The sequence below is a fragment of the Terrapene carolina genome, unplaced genomic scaffold (assembly GCF_002925995.2).
Source record: "Terrapene carolina triunguis isolate 2854851 unplaced genomic scaffold, T_m_triunguis-2.0 Scaffold189, whole genome shotgun sequence".
NCBI lineage: Eukaryota > Metazoa > Chordata > Testudines > Emydidae > Terrapene > Terrapene triunguis.
This window is the reverse complement of record NW_020664540.1, coordinates 15,534,825-15,558,244: the sequence shown is the minus strand read 5'-3', so window position 1 is coordinate 15,558,244 and position 23,420 is coordinate 15,534,825. Positions and strand designations below refer to the sequence as shown.

General features: G+C 41.6%; 1 protein-coding gene across 1 annotated transcript in view; it reads right to left on the bottom strand.

Moving 5' to 3' along the window:
• SOS2 (SOS Ras/Rho guanine nucleotide exchange factor 2) overlaps positions 1–14,238 on the bottom strand; it is a gene marked incomplete at its 5' end in the record, with an annotated part of 78,195 nt that extends 63,957 nt beyond the window's left edge. Inside the window, 5 exons of the mRNA XM_026654218.1 lie at positions 2,252–2,395; positions 3,997–4,200; positions 4,978–5,142; positions 9,989–10,120; positions 14,104–14,238. Of these exons, the coding sequence (XP_026510003.1) occupies positions 2,252–2,395; positions 3,997–4,200; positions 4,978–5,142; positions 9,989–10,120; positions 14,104–14,238 (780 nt within the window). The remainder of the gene's footprint in view (positions 1–2,251; positions 2,396–3,996; positions 4,201–4,977; positions 5,143–9,988; positions 10,121–14,103) is intronic.
• Positions 14,239–23,420: the final 9,182 nt, after the last annotated feature.

The window sequence follows — 23,420 nt, the reverse complement described above, 5'->3', positions numbered from 1 at the left end:
CCTGTCAGACTCTACGAGGATACTAAGACATGTATGCCCGTGACAATGGATGCAGCTTAGTCAGTGGCGGGACTTTTCACTGCTCCCTAGGCTGGCCAAAGATACTCCCTTTGAGATACATCTTTATATCCCAATACAAACAAGTTAGTACTGCCCCTTTGACATAGTTACTGCCCCCGACGTCGCTAGTTATTACCCATTTTGTATATGTTGGTTTGATTAAAACATTTTTATTACGTACTGTTATCCTGACCTTCTTTTAGGAGGGGTCAGTGTGTTCCTGTTATTCTTGGGGAATGTTTTTGTACCATCCTTGTTATTGGGATGTCTTGGCACCATTTGATATCAGGATGTGTTTGCATGAGCACTTTGTGACTAGCACTTCTTAGGAATGTGTATTTTTGCAATATTAGCCCTGATCTTGCCAAATTTTATGAGTAGGTCCTGCCTTATACCAGGCCTTTAATAAAAGGGCTTATGTTTTAGTATCTCTTCCTACTACAGGAAGGAGAGAGAGATGCTGCACCTGGATGCAGTCTGAGCTTCACCCAAGCAGTAAAGACAACGCTGGTGCTCCTAGGTGAGGGAGAACAAATGAAGGCAGGAAGCCCAGACTTTGAATCCCAGGCTCTTCATCATACTCCAGTACCCAGACACGGGTGCTGGAGGAAATCTGAGGGAGGAGGCGGTATTGTTTGGTTGGGAACCGCCGAGGCGGTGTCCTGAGTCCTGTGACTTACAGAACTTTCAGAAACAAGAAAATTACTACTGAAAACCAAGCAAAATCCTAACTAACCCCAGTACCCAGATATGGGTGCGGGGGGGGGGGGGGGGGGGGGGGGGGGGGGGAGACGACGACAGAAGCAGACTGGTGGTTTCCTGCCAAACAGAGTGGCTTCCCCAGTCTTTAATCCTATGAAACTTTCAGAAATAAGAAAACTACTACAAAAAAAACAACAAAATCCCAACTAAATAAAGAATAAAAAACAGGTTTTTATGGAGAAAAGTTTGGAAAATATGTCACCAAAGATGAGAAGACAGCAGAAACTGTGACCCGGACCATGAGGCGGTGAGAAGGAACTAAAGATGCAGTCAGTCTGCCCTGCCCTTTATCGCCTCAGGTGAAACCACGAGACAATGCAAGGGCGCATGCACGGACCGGAGTACACTACTACTTTGAAAAGTTCCAGCTCCGAGCGCATGCGCATCACCCTCCATGAAATACAATAGGGACCATCACTCAAGGACGAAATTTCTAGTGTAGACCAGCCCTTAGTTTAATTTTGAAAGTGAATTAAGCTAAACCAAATTATTGTCACTTGAATTCTGAATAAGGGCTTTTCTTCACTACCGGAGTAAATCGACCTAAGTTATGCTACTCCAGCAACGTGAATAACATAGCTGGAGTCAACGTAGCTTAGGTCAACTTATCCTGGTGTCTTCACTGCGCTGCATCGATGGGAGACACAATCCGGTTAATTTACCTTACTCTTCTTCTCAGGGAGCTGGAGTACCAGAGTCGACGGAAAGCACTCTCTTGTCAATTTAGTGGGTTTTCACTAGACCTGCTAAATTGACACCCGCTGCATCGATTGCAGCAGTATCGATCTGCCTGGTAGTGAAGACAAGCCCCAAGAGTGTCCACACAGGTTTAATGCAGTTTTGCTAATCCACTTTAAAAATCACACTGTAATTCAGATTAATTTTCCTGAATGTCCCCGTGTAGACAAGCCCTAAGTCTCTCACTGTAAGGAACTTTCAAATAATTTTTGTGGCTCCGTTCTGCACTCTCTCCAAATTTCCAATCTCCTGTTTAAAATTTTGACACCAGAACTGGATGCAGTATTCTAGCATCTGTCTTCCCAATGCCGTATACAGAGATAAAATCACCTCCTTACTCCTACTCTCTTGTTTATACATCCAAGGATTGCATTAGCCCTTTTTGTCACATCATCACACTTGGAGCTCATGGTGAGCTGCTTGTCCACTATGACCCTTAAATCATTTTCAGAGTCACTGCTTTCCAAGACACAGCCTACCATTATGCACGCATGGCCTGCATTCTTTGTTTCTGGATGCATGACCTTGTATCTGTCTGTATTAAAAGGCAGGTTTGAGTGGGCCCATCTTACCAAGCAATCTAGATTGCTCTGTATGACTGCCCTATCATCATTCTCTGTTCAGAACCTCATGGACACTAGCTTAATATGAAGATACAAAATATTCCTATGAAGTGATTTTAGAAACTCACCTCTGCCAGATCTTCAAAGCAGCTGCCAGCCAAAGGATGAGGACTACTTTCGTCTGTCATTTCAACAGTATCCTCAATCAACCCCAAAAGCTTCACAGTCAATTCATGAATATCTGAAATGTTGCTAAAGATCGTATCGATATCCTGAGAAAACAAAAGTTATGCTTTAGTAATATTTGTTACCATTTCCTTTACTCTTTTGCAGACATCCAAGTGTTTCAAATAAAGTGTGAGCTATCTAAGCCTTGTCTACACTGGCAGCAGTGTGTGGGGCACACGTTGCTTACACGTTGCAGTGAAAACAGGCTGCATCCACGCTGCTGGAGCTTCTCCCCACTGCTGGAGCTTTTTTGTGCTACCTCCATCATGCCAGAGCCTTTCCCTGCAGCAGGGAAAAGCTCCAGCAGCGTGGCGGCAGCATGACACTGCATTGCTAAAAGTAGCAGTGCAGACGGAGGCGGCGCCGCTTGGCGTAGAGAGCGCCATGTAGGGTATCCCCACAGGATTCAGGTTGGTCATTACTCGCCTACGCAGTGCCTCACTGTCTACATGTCTATGCAGTGCCTCTGCTCTACATGCCACCACAAGGAACGTGCAGTGTAGACATACCCTAAATAGGTAGAAGACAATAGAAAGAGAGGGGAAAGGAAGTCAAGTTCTAGGCATCAATTCAGGCTGAGCGATCATGCTTGGGCATATTCACTTTGATCCAACATTGCACGATTTTTACTTTTAAATGTCCAAGAGCATGGTGCAGTATCCAATCCAGCGTTCGAGAGCAGTGTTTCTTGTGAGAGAGGCTACGGGTTATTCATTGGGTAGGACAATGGGGTCCAACTTTTTTAGCCTGTACACTAGCAGGCCACAATCAGGAGGGGAGGGGCAGTTTAAAGCTGTCATTATTTCCCCTCCATCACCCTCCTTGCTCTTTTCTGGCTCTGAAGGTAAACTGAAGTGAAAATTTAAAAACAGCCCCCAGCTCAGGTCTCAATGACAAAACTTTATGATCAAAGCTATGCAGTCACTGTTTCAGAATACCAGCTGGGCTTGGAGAGGGAAGTGGCAGCTTCCTTTTTCAAGTCCTGCTTTTACTGTCCCGTATCTCAGACACGCACCCATCTGGGCAGACTTCCCCAACCCACCATCTGGAAAGCACCCTTCTCTTGACTCCAACCTCTGAATGACATCAGTTGCTTCTCCAGTTACCTCCAGCCAACGCTCAGGAACTCATCCCATCTCTCCCTGCCCGCACCTTAGCCCCCAAATCTCTCTACACCCCCTTATCAATTCCCCCCTTTCCCTGTCAATTAAGGTAAATTACCAAGGTTTCACATCTTCCTCTTTTTGAGAGACATCTGCAGCCCCTCTTCCTAGTACTCTCTTTCCTAGGAACCCCAGCTCCTCCACCTGCTGCTATGCTGCTTGCCTGGTAAAGTGCAGGTGCATAATTGCATAAGGATCAGATTTTCTACCCACATGACCATCTGGCACTATAACTATTGTTTGCATCTAACAGGGAACCTTGCTTTTTAAACCTTGGTCTGAGAATATTCATCTAAGACTGCTACCTGCAGTCCCTCCCTCTTATTTCAGGCACCAGTCACCACTTCCATTATACACTAGGATACTTCAAGCCAAATTTCACCTACTCTGCTACAGCCAATGTAAATTTGCGAAGTTGCGGTTGAAAATGGATATGCAAGTATTTAAGCATTAAAACAGTAATCTATTAAAAAGGGACTTACGTAAGGTGTGAACAACTTTCTGTTAGACAGGAAAGCTTCCCGAAACACTTTTATTATCAGATTCAACTCCCGTAGATATTGTCTTTCTTCTGCAATTTCAGTTCTCACTAGCTCATAGTAATTGAGTTCACCTGAAGAAGAGGGCTCATCTTCACACAGCGAAACCAAACCAATAACATCCTGATCAAACATATCCATCAAAACCTAGCAAAGAGTGAAAGTCAAGTTTTTATACAAGTCTGATTTCTATCCTTCATTCAAACTCAATGGTCTCAATTTGTTCCAAAACTAGTGAACTGTATATAACACAACACTTTCTGTAATAAAAATCACGAGGTAGCAATGTTGAAACTTTGGCAGGATCAATTGCCAATGCTGTGGTTTTTTTATAATTTAGTGCAGCAGGAAAACAAGTGAGGATTTGAGAAAGATGGAAGAACAGAAGGCATCTTGCAAAAGCTTTTGCCTGATGATGAAGATAACTGAAATTCAACAAAAAAGGTTTCTGAACAATTTAATAAAGATGAAACTAGAAAGACTATTTTTTCCTAAACCACATAGGCCTGGTCTACACTAACACCCCAATTCGATCTAAGGTACGCAACTTCAGCTACGTGAATAACGTAGCTGAAGTCGACATACCTTAGTTCGAACTTACCGCGGTTCAGACGCGGTCCACACACGGCAGGCAGGCTCCCCCGTCGACTCCGCGGTACTCCTCTCGCTGAGGTGGAGTACCGCAGTCGACGACGAGCACAGACCAGACGCGATAAATCGAACCCGGAAGTTCGACTGCCAGCCGTCGAACTACCGCGGTAGTGTAGACCTGGCCATAGAGTGGAGAATCTACCATTACAAAGAGGAGTTATAATAATAATCATAATCATAACAGGATGATGCAGTTGGGAACTAAAGGACAATGTTTTTAAATGAAGTGTTAAGCCATTTAAACATCAGTACAGCAAATCAATTATTTCTTACCTTATCAGCACACATAGACACTTTAATGTCTTGCTGGGAGATTTCAAAGTGTCGTATATTGAAAACATAATTTCCAGCCAGTTTCAAAATGTCAGCTGAGATATATTCCAAAACAGCCACAATATAAAGAGAGACATGATAATCTACTTTATAGCCTAGAACCTCCTGCAAATTAAAAACAAAACACAGTAAAATCATACTCATGCCTGAAAGTTATTCTGACATTGAGCACTATATAATTGAAAACTAAGATATTAGCATTTTTACCAAAAGGATCTTTGCTTTGAGTTACCAGCTAACACGCAGCTGCAATAGCCAGAACACAGAACAGAAAACGGGAGTCTGTGGCCAACAATATTCACCAAGGAAGATCTTAGAAACACGCCACTGTCACACTTTGCCTGCTACAGAAACGTGGCTTTTCAAATCCCGTTAAAATTAAATGACTTGAGTGGGACCACTCATGTGCTTAAAATTAAGTACGCCTACATCCTTGAGGGATGAGAGCCTACATATGGAAAATGGAGGGAAAAAAAGGATTCTTCCTTTTACATTTTTAATGCAAAATGTGTGCGCACCTTTCACAGAATTAAAAATGGTATGCTCTTAATCTCTTGCAGGCTCTTGCCCCCTCGCGTTAGCACATCCATTATCCTGGAACATTTGGCCACTGTCGAAAGACAGGCTACTGGGCTAGACGGACCATTGGTCTGACCCAGTGTGGTCGTTTTATATAACCTTAAATAGGAATTAAGTGACATGTTCAGACAAAACATGTGTGCAACTGAAGAAATCACATACTTACACTCAAATTAATATAAAGGGGTTAATTAAGCTTTGGGAGAAAAGAAAGTGGAGTAGAAGAGAAAAACAGGGAAGACATTGTTCCACTTTTGAAAACATTTCAAACGGGATGATATTTTTCATATTCTGCTGAGGGTTTACTTCACCCCACACCTTTTGCCTGATACATATTTGTGATAGGACCATCATGACTAAATACAGATAGGCTTGTGCATTTTAGTAATATCATTAATCTTGTATCATGCCATCATATATTTTGAGATGCATCATTTAAAACCAGCTACTACGGTCCTATACATTTGCCCACTAGCTGATTTTACAGGTGTAACGACTAAGGCTATGATTTAGTCACGGTGGTCGCTGAAGTCACAGAATCCATGACTTCCAGCGACCTCCGTGACTTCAGCCTGTGGTGGGCGGAAGCTGTAGGGTCCCCCACTGCTCGCAGGGGCAGGGAGCTACAGGGTACCCGTGGCGCCTCTGGTGGCCCCTGGAGCTCCAAGCCGCCACGGGCAACCCCCCCAATCCCAAGGAAATATGAAGCATGGAGAGAAACAGACCCACATAATACCTTAATAGGGAGAAACTTTTGCATTTTTAAAGATTGACTTAAAGATGAAAAATCAGTGGATATTGTAAAACTAATTCAGGATTGTAATACGATAAGGCCTTGAGACAAACTCTTCTGTCAGAGGCCCAGTCTGATGCCTAAACCAAAGTACTTCCAGGCATTGCTAAGCAAAAGCTGGGCTGTGAGCCAGAGGCAGGCCCCACTCACAGAAGTTGGCAAGAAGAGGGCTGCTAGAAGCAGGTGCATCCACACGTAAGTGCTAATAAGAGGAACTTGTGCCAAGATAGCATCAGAACACTCCACAGCGATAACAAGGAACAGGCAGGTGCATATTAAAGACAGGGTCAAAAGGACAACATGATGGATAGATTTGTTTGAACCGACATGGTCAAAGAGGGAGACAGCCCTCAATGAGTCAAGGGGCTGTACTTCAACACGTCAGTAGGGATGAGTAATCTGTCCTGTAACTGTATAAAACTAGGTCCCGGAGTGCACATCTTTGTCTGGCCTAGGGGGCAGCGGAAAGTCCCACCACTGACTGAGCCGGTCCATTGCCAGGGGGCACAAATTCGTAGTATGTCTTGTAGAGTCTACGGGAAACTATTACTGTGCTTCGTTTGACAATAAACCTGACTCAGGTTCCTTCGTACCTTACTAAAGTCTGTGGTCTTTGGGGGTTCTCTCGGGGTCTGCTGTGTCAGCTATCTGCGCAGAACTGGGGCAGCACAGAGGGAACATGCACGCAGCCAACTGTTATCATCATCGAAAAGAGCAGAGCACCACACCGGTAGCTACTGACAACAAGGATAAACCTTGACTTAAAGATGAAAAATCAGTGGATATTGTAAAACTAATTCAGGACAAACCTGTGCTTTAAAAAAATCTCACTTGAAAAATCAACAGTATGTCCAAGAAATTGAACTTCCAGGCTTTCATGGTTTCTTCAAATTTAACCAGTGGCACTACTAGTTAAGAAGCGAAAGCCAAACAAGAATTTTTCCTGCTATTAAGTTTGATGTGAGGATATGTTAGACCAGGGGTTCTCACAACAATTTTTTTGGTGGCCTCAAACTGTGCCTACCAATTCTTGTTGGTAGCCACGCTGACAATTTTTCCTAAAATTCTTAATTAACTTTAGGAAAAATAAATAAATATGCACATATACATGTCTAAATCATTGTAATTTATTGAATCTTTCTGAAGACTCAATAATAAAAATAATGTACAGTTCTCTCTACTCTTTACTGGACCAGAATAGAAACACAATTAAGGTGCTTTGAAAGTTCTTGTCTTTTTTGTTGTTGTTTCGTTTGCTTTTTAAAAAAGATTTGCTAGCTAGTAAGTCTGTGCTGTGAAAAGTGATACACCTCTACCCCAATATAACGCTGTCCTCGGGAGCCAAAAAAATCTTACCGCGTTATAGGTGAAACCGCGTCATATGGAACTTGCTATGGTCCGCCGGAGTGCGCAGCCCCCACCCCACCCCCTCCGGAGCACTGCTTTACCGCATTATATCCAAATTCATGTTATATCGGGTTGCATTATATTGGGGTAGAGCTGTATTAGCAAACATACAAATATCACTTTTCAAAGCAGTAGACTTACTCAGTCCTGGCAAGCCCGGGGACGAATTAAGCCTTGGATGGGGAGGTCGATAGGGGGGAACTGCATGATGGGCTGGCGGAGGCCGGGGTGATGGAGGGAGGGGATCCCCACATCCGGGGGTTGGAGCTCCATGGCCAGAGCCTGCTGCCTGCCATGCCAGGGCTGGAGCCCGACCCTACTGTCCCCAGGAAGGTGAGGAACTCACTAGCTGCTGTTTCTCCAGCATGTGTGTCTCGGGGGGAGGGGAGGGTCCAACCCCTGCTGGTGGCCCTGGGGGAGGGACCACTGCTTTACCTCCACCCCAATCACTGCCCGGGGGCTGTGGCCGCAAGAAAAGCCCCTGGTGGCCATATGTGGCCACAGTGGCGGTATTTGAGAAATGCTGTGTTAGACAAACCATAAGAACTTTAGACAGTTAATTCTTTCTTAGAACTGTACATATTATAGCACAACAGTTTTAATTTTTTTTTAAACCCTTTAAAGTAATTTGCAGTGATATAAAAGAAGGTCACCACATGTTTTTTAAAGAGCGCATCTTCACATGCTGGTACATAATTTTGTATTTAAATAATATTTCCAAGCAAAGATTTCTAACAAATTTCTAAATAAGGGAAAAGGAGATGTAACTTTAAGAGCCACACCTACTCTAGAAATTGAGCAGTAAGGTGTCCCTGAAAGTGTAACAAACCTAGTTCCCTTCAAAGCAAATGAGCACTTTGACACAAATTACAAAAAATAAAAAATAAATTGTTTGCCCTGACCTTAAGAAGCGAACTTACTAAACTGAAGACTAAGCATGTCAATGTTGCAGTACCAGTTATTTCTTTACTTAGAAAAATATGGCCCTTATTCAGAAGGCTAATTACTAAATATCTTAACTACAGCTACATTTCACTGTATAAATAATATCGTATTATATGTACAGATCAGAAATGCTTCCCAAAACTTGCTAATCTTTAATAGCTCCCTTCTAAAGTATACTTGTAAATTATTCAATGTAAGCCATCAATAAACTACAATGTTCGAAAAGCAGCCGCCTTTTATTTCCTCGCTGTTTCTGTGGTCTCTTTATTTAGAACTTCCTTGTCACTTATTGACCCTTGGTGACATGGAACAAGTATGAATGAGTAAAGGAATATCTACTTACTTTCCTTTTCCTAAGGCTATGGGGAGGAAGGCTGAGGAAGGGATATCTAACCCTCTTCCATTTACACATGCAATGAAGTGAACTTAATTCAGCTACTGCTACAGCTGCACTGATCTGAAAGTTGGAAATGCTGTTCTGCTAAGAAAAATGACACTACAAATAGCATTGGGGGGATAAATGTTTGTGACTCAATGATTTCCATATCAAATTTGCTTAGCTTGAAAGTAAAATTCACCTGCCAGCTCTATACACTCAACCTGGGATCTGAGTGTCAATTTGGCTACTTTCCTTCTCAAAACCCCCTCTCCCCCCCAATAAATGTTTTGTAGTTCAAATTAGGACTTCTGTTTTGCCTTGGAAAACCTACTGGTGTCCAATTATGCCTCAGTGACACCTTTTGACTCCAACAGGTCTGCACAAATGTAATTGATTGGAATTCAGTGAACATTTCTGTTGTTAATGTACCAGGAATAGTATCCAGTTGTATCTCTCTTAGCTATTTTGGCTCGACAGTGCCAATAAAAGCAGTAAATTCAGATACTAAAGGTGACCGGTAGAACTCTGAATACATAAAGGGAGCAGATATGTGAGGTAAGGTGACACCATTTTTTTATGTACTTAACTTTTCAGAGTAGAACTGCACTTTAATAAATGAAGTCTACAACAAGAGAGATTCAAAAGTTTGGTTTAGTGCTACATTTACGTAAATACAGTATACTAAAATGGCTAGTTTTACTCTTCCAATCAACATCAGAAACTGATCTGGATTTGTCTTTTCTATGATAGTTTACACACAAATTAAAAAGAAATATTTAAAGGTACTATGCTAAACAAGCAAAACATAGCATAAAGTAAAAATTAACTCTTAGACTTATCTAAAATACCTTTAATAGGGGATGTATCTTGTCCACAGGTAGTAGGAGAGGGTTTCTTCGTTTTCGTTTCTCTATAGCAGACTGTGCATCAGCAATAGCCCACTTGTCAATTGGATGAGGAAATGTCTTTTGAACTCGCTCCTGCCCAAACATAAGAAATGCAGTACCAGTCAGCATACAGAAGCTTACAAAACAATCAGTCACCTAATTTCCCTATTCATGTTTGTACCCCATCACTTCCTTGCTTCTAACTGCTCCATTTCTCTCTCTGTCTCTTAATCTTTGGTTTTTCTCCTTTCATGCAGCCCCACCTCTAAGGCTGAAACAGTCTTCTACTCCCCACAGAACAAGCATCCTTTCAAATCTCACCTCAAAACAGTCCTTCCTGCCCTTTGTTATTTGCATTATGATAGCACTTAGAAGTTCAAACTGACGGGCCCAAATCATACTGAGCACTGTACAAACACAGTAAGAGAGGATACTAAAGAGCTCTCGGTCTAAATGGAAAAGACAAAAAGATATTGTTCCCATTTTACAGATGGGGAATTAAGGGTCTGTCTACAAAGCAAAGTAAAACCCCTGGCTGGCCCATGCCAGTCGATTCGGGCTCGCGGGGCTTGGGCTGCAGGGCTGTTTCATTGTGGCGTCGATGTTCAGGCCTGGGCTGCAGCCTGGGCTCTGGGACCTTCCCACCCTGTGGGGTCCTCCAGTCCAAGCCCAGAAGTCTATATGGCAATGAAACAGCCCCACAGCATGGGCCCCATGAGCCCAAGTCAGCTAGCACAGGCCAGCCACAGGTGTCTAGTTGTTGTGTAGACATACCCTAAAGAAGAGGTGCCCAATCTACGGCCCACCACAGCATTTCATAAGGCCCGCGGCCTGCTTCAACACAATATTCTAATGGCTGATTCATTAGCCTTTTGTCACCATGTTTACATCATTTTAGTTTAAACAAGGAAGTATGTAGAAGCTGTTTGGCCTACACAAGGTTGTGCTTAGGTCAGCGATCCCCAAACTTTTCAGGGTCATGCACCCCCTTATCCCTGTCCATGCCCCCCCACCCAAGCCAGGGCCGAGAGCAGGGGGGTGGGGAGGGGGCAGGTGGGGTAAGGGGGCTGGAGCTGGGAGTGGGGCTGGGAACAGAGCCACAGCCAGGGACCGAGGCTGGGGGCAGGGCCGGGGTTGGGTGCGGAGCTGCACGCCAGGGCCGGAGCAGAGGTGAGAAGTGCTCCCTCCCTGCCCCTATGGGGGCTGGCCCAGGTTCTGCCATGCCCCCCCAAAATGTTCCTCTGCTCCCCTCAGTTTGGGGACCTCTGGCTTAGGTTTATGTGGCCCTCCTGTGTAATAAAGTTGGGCACCACTACCTTAAACCACAGAGAGGAGATGTAACTTGCCCACAGTCACTGAGAGTCTGTGATAGAAGTAGGTGAACCCAGATGAAAAGCTCTGTTCCTTTCTCCATGGGCCCAGAAGGTAGTCATGGGCAATTGCTCTTCTTCTGCAGGGGCCTTCATGTGGGGTGCTGCTAGGTTCTATTCTCATCTCCCTCAACATCAGATGTGACACATGGTTTGGGCTGTGGTGCCACCATACAACTCTACTTTATAACTGTCACCAGAGCTGAATGGTACAGTTTTCCCAGTGTCTAGTCAAGACTGACATCTAGATGAGGGCTAGATGGCTGAAGCTCAATTCAGACAAGACAGAGATTTTACTCATTAGCTGCAGGAATCATCCAGGAGATGACTGAGTTGATGTGTCCCCTCAATAAATGGCTTTTGCCCACGTTTTGATAGGAAGGTGTATAATCTGTAGGTCTTCCTAGATTCAAAGTTCTTTTAAATGACCATATGGCAATACTGGCTAACAGTCCTTTTTGTTATCCTATACCAGGTCAACAGATTGCAACCTTTCCTCTTGGATGCAAGCCTTGCTGCAGTTATCCACAGCTTTGTGACCTTTACAGTGGATTACCACAATCAACTTCACTTGGGACTGCACCTGAAAGTCCCCCAGAAAATGAGGTAATGTGGAACATAGCTGTTCACGAACTTCTCAGTTCATCTCACAGAGTGCATGTGACACTTGGGCTTAAGACTGCACTAGCTTCCTGTTTATAGTTGGAAACAATTCCAAGTGTTGTTTCTAATCTTTAAGCCCTTTATGGTTTGGGTTTCTTGCGCTTGTTCCTGTTTACACTTATGCACATGCTTAACTTTACATGCAAATAGTCCATTTACTCCAATGGGAGCTACTTGCATGTGTAGATATTTGCATGAAGAGGCTCTTAGATCACTGCTCTCCTTGTGTTCTACCTTGACAACTGAGAACAGCTGAGGTGTACAGCAAACAATCTCCAGATTTACGCTTCAGGGGTCTGGTGGCAGAGTGATCTCCACAAATAGACCTTGACTCATTCCTACATTCATCTGGCAGAGTTTAAGTCTGTTGACCTTCAAGGTGTACCACTGGTCTTGGGAACTTGCAGTTACTCTTTAAACATACTTCCTCATTTTTAATGAAATAATCAAGTCTAAGTAGGTTACATTACTAAGTGCTTTTATCAATATTATTATTTCACTACCTAAAAAACAGTATTTTTTAAAAGATACAACTAAAACTAAATCCTGTGTACAGCTAAAATCTTATGTGCTGAGATATCTCTTTGCTCAGATAAAGTATTGGCAGTTTTATAAAAGATTAGCATCTCTCTTTTCTCTAAGAAACAATGTGTGAGGACTTGGGAATCTTATAGGCATAAAGTTTCTTACTTAAATCAATACTGGTGTAACTGTTTAATAAAATACATACCTAAAATTTTTAGCTCATACAAGTGGAGTATAATTTCACCTAATAGGAAATTAATACACACACACACAAACTTATTTTAGCATTCCTTTTGTTGTATTAGAAGATAGAAATTACAGGGTTGGCGAGCAGGTGACAGTCTCTGACCTGGCAAAGCATTGCTCTATATTCTAGAGGACTGGATAGCTTGGGGACTGGAGGTAGAACACAGAGCTTTTCACCTCTACATATAAAGTTTAAATCCAGACTCCGTTGGTGGTAATTAGAAATAACAAGGGCTATTAAGAGACATATACAAAATAAGTTTATTTAGCTTTATACAAATCTTTGTACAACAACAATATAAAACAATCATAAACCAATATTGTCAATTGATTAATTGACTCAATGTCAAGTAATGTATTTAAAAACCACTACACACAATAAGAACCTCAAACCCTCCAGGCAATCAATTTTGTAAATAAACATGTTTTACACATTTTTATAAGTACTCACAAATGATTCATTTCCATAACAAATCTGTAGAATATTAGATGAGACCATCACCTTGTAGTGGACTGAAAGTGCCTTACACACATAGCTATAATTTGTCTAATATTCTACAAAGCAAGTCAGGCTGGTTTTTAACACTCCGCCCCCCCGCCTTTTTTTTTTTTTTTTTTCTTTAAGAAAGTCATTTTTTCTAATGTGAAAGATAGCAGCTATTTAAAACTACGACATAACTCTGGATGTGTCTATTAAAAAGTGCAGCCCATTAAGGCCCCAATTCTGTAACTGACAGTCCATAGACAGACAGCTGCAAGAATACAGAGCCTCACGGAGTTCAACATATTTCCAGACACTAACAGCAACCTGCCCACTCACTATCAGTTGCAAGATCAGGACCTAAATTGGCAGTTTAAATTCATTACATTAAAATGTTTACATTTTGCTTTTGTGGATTAAACTAAAAAGAAAGATTAAATCCCTCCAAGCTTTAATTCGAAAGTTCAAGGTCTATTTTAACTAAAGCAATACAAAACCTTTGCAGCTAGCTATGCTTTTCTGTGTTTGTTAAAAACACAATAGATTTTTAAATATTTAATATTTTCAATATTACAAGATCGTTATGAGACTTCTGAACAGAAACTAATTGCAGCTCATATTCAACTCCATTTCTGAAAGCAGAACACGGACCAATCTTTTAGAAAAATGCCCTATGTATATTCTACCTTGTTATGAATTAACATTCGATTACTGACAATAGTTGAGTACAGTCATTTTGTAAGCAAGCACCTGGTTTCCAGTATTAGTTAAGGCAGCTTTGCCATTCTCACCTCAACATCTTGGACAGTCCGTGGCTGTGCAATGCAGAGTTTGTTTAGCAGCTGAAGTATCAACTCTTCAATATAATAGAGGGAATCTTCTTTTGCTGAAAAACTGGGATGAACCTGTTGCTGAACCTGCACAACAGAATTATTTTATTCCATCAGAAGCTGTATTGAAGGACGTAGGGAGGAGCATATGGTAGCAAAAACAGATTAAAAATACTACATATTTTACAGTCTTGCAAATTCCCATGCACATGGGGGGAGTAGGAAGCTTTCCTATGTAGTACATATAATGGCATCAACTCAAGCCATCATCAAGCTTTCATTTAATGATAAAACTAAATATAGCTGCAAAGAAGACTTTAAAAATGTGAATCAAAAGCAGACTGATGATACAAGCTGCCTGGACAGTGAGAAAGCCACTGTACAGGTAAGATCCCCTTATCCTACCACAGGTTCAGCATCAGAATGAGTGAAGGAAGAGCTGCAATGGCCTCCATTAAAAATAGCAGTACTGATTAGTTTGGGGGGGGGGGGGGGGGCAGAGACAGAATTAATAGACTGGAGAAAGAGAACTGAGGAGCTGGGATGGTGAGAAAAGAGAACTGATGAATTTGACAGGGAACAGAATTAATTACTTGGAGAAAAGGCCAGGGGTGAGTGGATTTGAGAATGGGTTGGGTGACTCAAGATATGTCAGAGCTGAGGGGGTGAAGCAGCTAGTGAGAAAAACAAATGTGAAGTGTGTATTTGTGAGAGGAGAAGAGATTGGTGTGAAGTGTGCATGGATGAGCAAGAGAATAAATGAGTGAGTGTCACTGCACTTGTCTAGATTAGGCACAAATTGAGAGTAGCTAACCCCAACCTTTTGCCTAGCATAGTCATAGGCGCTGGAGGCGGTGGGGAGGAGTTGATGGGGGGATGCCGGTGGGTGCTCTCTGCACACACCATCTTTTCCCCATGGGCACTCTAGCCCCGGAGCATCCACAGAGTTGGCACCTATGGCTCAGATACTACAGTGATGAGTGTGATATCAAAACCTATATAAATAGTAATAAGACAAAAAGGTCTCATCATTAAGGAGAAGGACTGGGTACACAAATCTGATAATGGATAACACTGTTGGATAACTGGGAAATGACTTGAAGTGACACTTCCCCACACCGTGCAACCTTATCTCTGACCCCCAAAAGGATGCCAAGAACAGGGCTAAAGTAAGGAGGAGAGGGAGTCACAAGGCAAAAGAGATCCACCAGCAGACCTGGGCAGCTAGACTAGAGAAAAAACCCCACAACATCACAGGTGGCGCATCAGGTAGTGAGTCACTTGGCTACATCCTGGAATAAGAATTCTGAGCAGATGTTATCAGAGAAGCAGGGGGTCTTGTCCCTTCCTTCTAGGCAGGGTCCCTTGAGTCACACAGAGGGGAGGTTGAGATTAGTATGCATGGCTATTCTACTGCCTATCCTTGGTGCAGGATGACTCCCTTCTCAGAAGTTTACTGTTTCCAAGAGAAGGGATGAAAAAACAGATATACCGTGAGCCTGGCCTGAAGTTCTTTCTTGGTCTGTAAGGCCAAGCTTTTCTTTTTCATAGGGTGTTCTTGAACAGCTTTCTTTCCCCTTCTAATGCCTCCTCAAAAGTTTATCACTTGCAAATTTAAGTGAGTCCAGCACCCGCTTCACATAGGTATTTCCTTTCCAAGGGAGTAGTCTCTAGTTACCTACAGGCTGCCCCATGGATTGCCAGGGTTCTGGTTACGATTTTCACTGCATCCATGGAAGCACTAGCTAGGAAAGGATTGCTATAGAGCTTAGAGATGGATTTAGACATTTTATCCCTAACTTTTCCTGATAGGTCACACCACCACGCAAAGATTACTCTGGAGAAGTAAATCAAGGAAATGGGCAGCTGCCTAGATGAAGCAAAGCTTCAAAATTCCTTCTTAATGACACTAACATTTCTGCTGCTAAATGCTTGGGAAAGAAGTCACCTCAGAGAAAATCAGGGTGCACCTATTCCAAGGATGAAACTGATGGTATCAAGTTTAGGGACAAATTGGGTTTCTCTTTTGGGATTGTGTCCAATTAAATCCTAAATACAGAAGCAAGAAGCAACAATTGCCTCTAAAAACAACAACAAAATTTAAGAAACAACTACTAAGAGTAAAAGGAGAATTGAAAATAATTTTCTTTTTAGCCTGGATTAATAAAATGAGCCTGTATTTTGTTTGCACTGCCTAGATATATTTCACATCACAACAAGGTCTAGCAAGATACGGTCCATAACCACTTGATACAAGGCTCCCTTTCTAAAACTAACATATCACTGACAAAAAAAAGTAGCACTGTAGTGAGAAAGAAAAATAAACAAAACAACAGGGGGAGGGATAGCTCAGTGGTTTGAGCATTGGCCTGCTAAACCCAGGATTGTGAGTTCAATCCTTGAGGGGGCCATTTAGGGAACTGGGGTAAAAATCTGTCTGGGGATTGGTCCTGCTTTGAGCAGGGGGTTGGACTAGATGACCTCCTGAGGTCCCTTCCAACCCTAATATTCTATGATTCTAAGAGTTTATTGTTTATAACAAATTAAAAAATGCTATCTAAAGATCCAATATCAAACACACATGTTTTATAAAGAAATAATGCCAAAAATATGGATTTATTTTCTTGGGGGCTAGATTGAAATATCCCACTTCTCTATTTGAATTCAAACAAACATTTGCTTTTTCAGAAAACTGCGTCCCCCTGTTCACCTGAGCTACTGGAGATATACGGTAATTTTCCGGTTTCAAAGGGAAAAAAATGCCTACCACAAACAGGTTAGTACAATGGCAAAAAGTTCACACCCCTGCCAGATTTATGGAAGGATGTTTAAATAAAACACCTTTGTTAAATTTTACAGCCTTGCAAGATTGTCATCAAAGTTTACCAGATCAGGCACAGAAATCTACTCACGCACCTTTTCCGATAGTGACTGATTACAATTTAGAAACGAATGGTATTTTACTTATTTCACAAAGAAGTTACTCACCCTAAATAAGTGGATGACTAAAATTTTGCAGTGCTACTTTAATGCTTATTGATTAACTTCAAGAACAGACTTTATAAATTTGGGAGCAAGCAGAGTGATTAAAATATTCAAGTTACATATTTACTAGATCAAGCAGCGTAAGTTCTTGCCAACACTAGTCAGTATTTCCATGCACTGTTTACAAGTCAAAAATAAATACATCACTGCCAATAAAAGAAGCTCTTGAGCTGCCTGATACCAAAATGTTAAAACCCAGGAAACAGAGCTCTAAAGCAGATTCATTCGCGCTCTCTCTCTTTTAGAGTGTGTTTTCCCATCTCTTCATAAGGGGGGAAAAAAAAAAGATAATGGTGCCCTTTAATGCACAGGAAACTCTACCTCCCAACCCATAATGTATCTCTCTCCAGGTGATTTAAACTTACACTTGGGGAGGTGCGGGGAATAAAGTAGTCAGGTGCTGCCATATTAGTGATTGTCTTTCACTGAACAAGGATCGAACAAGTCTCAACGCACCAGTTGCCCAGTTTAGCTGGAAAATGGTCACTCCTAATAGCCAACTAAAAAGGAGATTTGGAGAGTTAAGTATATAAATGAGTTAAAGACATTGTCAACTTGATTTTTTTTTTTAAACATGACAATGCTAATTTTTAAATGCAGTTTCTAACCCAGCACCTTTTAAAGAAAATGTCCCTTTACAAAATTTAACTATTTTGCTGCTCCCCTGTTAACATGTGTAAGGGGCTTTTCAGCAAAAAAATGTATTAACAGATCTGCCTATACAACAATTTTTTAAATTTATTTTTAAATGACTTTAAATGGCTTGAGACAAGGTTAGCTAAAAACACAGTTAATATCCACAAAACATATGGTCAGTTAGTTAACAGGAGAATCTTAACAGTATGCCAACCCTCTTACCTGCCTAGTCTGACACAGTTTGATTCCTGCAAGTAGCTATGCATAGAAGTATTATGCTGCATGAACAGGAACCCTTAACCATACTAACTGTACCCCATAAGTAAGTCTACTCCTCCTTCAGCTCATAATTGTGCAGGCAGACATCCAAGACACACGGTGGGTGAGATAATATCTTGTATTGGACCAACTTCTGCTGGTGAGAGAGAAGCTTTTGAGCCACACAAGAGCTCTTTTTCAAATCTCTACAACTACACTGCATTCAGGCAAATATCCCACATTTTTGCACTGTGGAGATTTTTTAAAATATCCATAGAACGTGGTGCAGAGACTCTGAGTCACCATGGAACAGAGTCCCAGAAATCATTCCTACAAACACAATTAGGCAGAGTGCTAGGTGTGAATGCAAACACTGTGAGGGCAGAAAATCTGCTATATGGATACAAGCCAAGCTGTATAACTTGTTACCACTTAGGTTGATTATGGTTCTAATTAGTTATAAAATCCTATGTAGCTGTAGCATGAATGGTAGCTGACTCTGTAGGGTTTAAGGAAACTGACTCCCCAGACTACTGGTATTGCAGCTCTGGAGGAACTAGGGCACCAAGGATGACCACTCCTTCCTCATTGGGATTCACCTCCTCCCAGACTGTTCTCCAAGACTTTCATTGTTAATATCATGGACTCATTTCCCCAAATAGTGCCATGCCTCTTTCCCTAATGCACATGCCATTTTTCCTTTACCCACTCTCATCTTCCGCCCCGTATTTTGTAATCCATCATTCACCAACATCTCTCCTGGCTTCTCCCCTGCCACAGTCCCAAGCGCACTTATACCCACTATTCACATTTACAAAACAAAAAATAGTTTCTTTTAAAAAGGAGGAGGGAAAAAAGCACTTAAAAGTTCTGGAACCATACAGCTGTGCAGTTACATAGGCTATGTACATAATCTTATTACCGTTGCCCTTGTCTGCCCTCTAATTGTTTTTCATACTCACTTGTTTATGCCACATCTTAAATTAAGCCTCAAGCCTGCAAACTGGATCCACATGGACAGCGTTTTATGTGCCCACAAAATCCTACTGTAGTCAACTGGCTTCATATAAGCGCAGAGGCCCACCTGAACTTATCAGCTTGAGGGATCAGAGCCTCTGATCATAAGATCTATATGACAGGCAATGTGCTTCCCTATACATTTGTAACCCTGGATCCTGACTGAGGATTTGGGCCCTATTGCAATTAAATGATGATGAACATAACGTTCTGTCAGATGCAAACTGAAGATACAGAAAAAAAACCCCACCAAATTATTTCAGTTATAGCAATCTTAGGTGTTATCTGTAAATATAATAATCAAACATAACTGTGATTTTTTTAGCTGATTGTATTCCATTAAACAGAGGATCCAGAAGACACTCAACAAAAGCCATGCACCTTAAGAGTGGCTAGAAAAGTAAACCTCCAGAAATGTTAAAAGAATTTATATAAAGTCTTATAAACTATGGTAGTGCCTAATTGTTCTAGGCACAGACCCGGTTCCAATCTAAAAATAAATAGGAGGGAGAGAAACATACAAGCAGAGTAAGCATGATGATAGACATGTCTTAACTGCTTTTTAGAAAAACATAGCAAGTTCCTCCCGTCACCATTCAACCCACTCTGCTTCCCAAACAGCAATCCTTAACTCCAAATCCAGTATATTCAAGCTCCTCCCTCCCAATATCTGACCCCTTCCCTGACACATAAATGAACAATTCACTCAGAAAATAGATTAAATAAATAAGTAGTCAGGTAGTTTTTTCATGGATGCTGAAGAAGAAGTGGGTCTTCAAAAGGGATTTAAATGAGAGTAGTGCTTTGCAAACCAGTTTAGAAAGGGCATTCCATGCATAAGTTATGGAAGGTGGCAGAGAGTTATGAGACAAGCACATAAAGCAGGTTGGAGGTTATGACGACTGATAGAGCAAAGGGCACAGAGGCGGGGGGGATGTAATAAGAAACAATAGTGGATAAGCAGGGGAAAGCAGAGTTACATACTGCCTTAAATACAACCACAAAAAATTTGAACGTGATGCAGCGAAGAAAGGGAAGCCAGTGAAGGGTTACAAAGAAGTGAGTGGCGTGGCTGGAAAGGAAACAGTGTCAAACACTACTGGGAGAGTGAGGAGACTAAGGATGAAGTAGAACAGGGGTTCTCAAACTGGGTGTCAGGACCCCTCAGGGGGTCGCGAGGTCATTACATGGGGGGTCGTGAGTTGTCAACCTGCACCCCAAACCCTGCTTGCCTCCAGCATTTATAATGGTGTTAAATATATTAAAAAGTATGTTTAATATATTAGGGGGGGTTGCACTCAGAGGCTTGCGATGTGAAAGGGGTCGCCAGTAAAAAAGTTTGAGACCCTCTGAAGTAGAGGCTCTGAGTTACGCCAAGGATGAGGTCATTAGTGATTTTGATGAATGTGGTATTAATGGAGTGGAGGGTGAAGCCAGGGTGGAAGCCAGACCAGAAGGGCAGAACTCAAGACAATGACTGTAAAAGGCTCACTTGATGTATCCGGAGACAAAGGAAGTTAGGGTGGTAGTTACAACAGGCACACAGTGGGGGGGTCAAAGGACACCGTTTCCAGAATGGGGGAGACTAGCGCATACTTGTACTATGAGGAAGAGAGGGAGACAGAGAGATGTGAGATTAAGGAGAATGAAGGAGAGGGTGAGAGTGGGAGAAAGAGAAGCCAGGAGGGAATTTGGGGCACTACGGCAGGTGACATGGTAAGAAACCTTGAGAATGACAAGAAAGGAGGGTGTCAAGTATCGGGGGTAGCCATGTTAGTCTGTATCCACAAAAACAACAAGGAGTCCGATGGCACCTTAAAGACTAACAGATTGATTTGGGCATAAGCTTTCGTGGGTAAAAAACCCACTTCAAGATGGACAAAGAAATTGGTTTTTTACCCACAAAAGCATATGTCCAAATAAATCTGTTAGTCTTTAAGGTGCCACCGGACTCCTTTTCGTTTTTGAAGAAAAAAGGGAGATTACCGCAGGTCCTGTCAATCTTCATTATGAAATCAGCAAGATCCTACAAGGTGAAGAATAAGGATGTAGGAGGGAGTGGGGGTTAGGGTTGTTTTTGAAAAAATCAAGGGTTGCAAGTGAGCAATGGAGGTTGTGGAAAAGTGATTCAATGAGGGTGAAGAAGCAGTATTGTGGCGACAGGAAAATGGCAGAACTAAGAAGGGAAAAGAATTCATTGTAGTGAGGGAAGCTGGTGTGGTTATGGGACTTTTTTCCAGAGACATTCAGTGGTTCAGGAGGAGAAGAATCAGATGTGGGGAGGTGAAAAAAGTTTGGGGTTAGTGATGTGGATTACACAGTGTGACAGGAGCAAAAGGATCAAGAGGGGAGGAAAGACAAAACAGAAGAGAAGAGAGGACAGAAAGTGGCAGAAAAGTCATGGAAGAATTAAGTGAAGGGGCATTTTTGTTTTACCGTCAATAACTATAACTCTACAAATTTGACGGGGCACTTCTCTACAGAAATTAACATTCATGTATGCGTATTTTAACAAAACAAATAGGAAATATTTCTTGTGCTCACACTGCCAAGTATTCAAATTAACTTCTTCCTACCATTTGCAAATATCCCAAATCCAAGTATAGTCTTAGTTTCATTTTAATGATTGAAGATAAAATAATCAAGTAAAAAATTATGCTTTCATTATGACGTTATTTGCCCATCTGAGCAACAGTTTGAGTTAAATAAACTATTACTAACACAAAGCACAACAGTTTAAATAACACAATGAAAACTGGCAGATGAAAAAACACTTTAAGAGACTAATCCCTTATTAAATATTAGTACATATTAATAGTAAATATTAATCAGCACAGAAATGATTTTTATGCCCCAAAAAGTAAATTTCAGGAAGGTTATAAATAACAAAGCAGAAAACTACTGGCAAAGATATCGTAATACCAGTGTGGGAAAGAGGAAATGTAGAAAACTTACATAACAGTTTAAAGGGGACAATCTTCACATTAATTTACAAGAGCCTAGTGTTTCCTACCACACCTCTGTCCAGAGACTTCACACTTTCACTATGGGTGCAGAAAAGAGAGTGTTCTGGTGCAACACCTGAAGCTTTGCTAAGAACTTCCTTGTACATTTATTTTCAATACATTTCATGGGTAATTTCAAGTTAAAGTATTCTGATCACTTTCCATGTTCTACGCATCACAAAGGGCAGGTCTACACTACGGCAGGGATCGACACACTGAGATCGATCCACTGGTCAATTTAGTGGGTCTAGTAAAGACCCGCCAAATCGACTGCAGATCGCTCTTCAGTCGATCCCTGTACTCTACCCCCAATGAGAAGAGTAAGGTAAGTCGACAGGAGATTTTCTCCCATCGACCCCCTGCGGTGTAGACCCCGCGGTAATGCGACCTAAGGTACATCAACTCCAGCTACGTTATTCACATAGCTGGAGTTGCGTAGCATAGGAATTACTATCCACAGAGATGCTATGGTACAGTTTGGTTCATTTAAAATTTTTACTTCATTTGATTCTACACTTTCTTTCACATATAGTGCCACTCCCCCACTAGCACAACCTGTTCTGTCCTTCCGATATATTTTATACCCTGATATTACTGTGTCCCATTGATTATCTTCATTCCACCAAGTTTCTGTGATGCCTATTGTATCCATATCCTCATTTAATACAAGGCACTCTAGTTCACCCATCTTATTATTTAGACTTCCAGCATTTGTATATAAGCACTTTAAATATTTGTCACTTTTTAGCTGCCTGCCATTACATGATGTAATTGAATGGGACACTTTCATTTGACTGTTTCTCATCAGATCCTACCCATATTTTATCATCTTCCATCCTCTTCTCTTTACTAGGACATAGAGAATATCCATTAATAGATCCTCCCCTAAGGGATGTCTCTGTCCAAACCACATGCTCCTCTGCACCTGTCAGCTTTTCCCCCCACCCTTAGTTTAAAAACTGCTTTACGATCTTTTTATTTTAAGTGCCAGCAATCTGGTTCCATTTTGGTTGCAGTTAAATGCTCTAGTTAGGAAGCTTGCTGTGAATATCAGAAAAGAAATAGATTCCTGATAATATTTTAAAAAGAAATTCAGTATCAATGGGAGTTTTCAACTACAGCTCCAAACAGCTTTATACTACAATGCATTTATTATAAATGCATTAATAATGGGATTTGCAGAGGGGCCTGAGTTATGCACCCAACTGTCACTGAAAGTCAATGAGATTTAGGTACCTAACTCCAACAGTCTCCTTTGAAAAATCACAGCCTAAAATGTTAACTGATGTTATATCAAAGCACTGATAACTTGGAAAA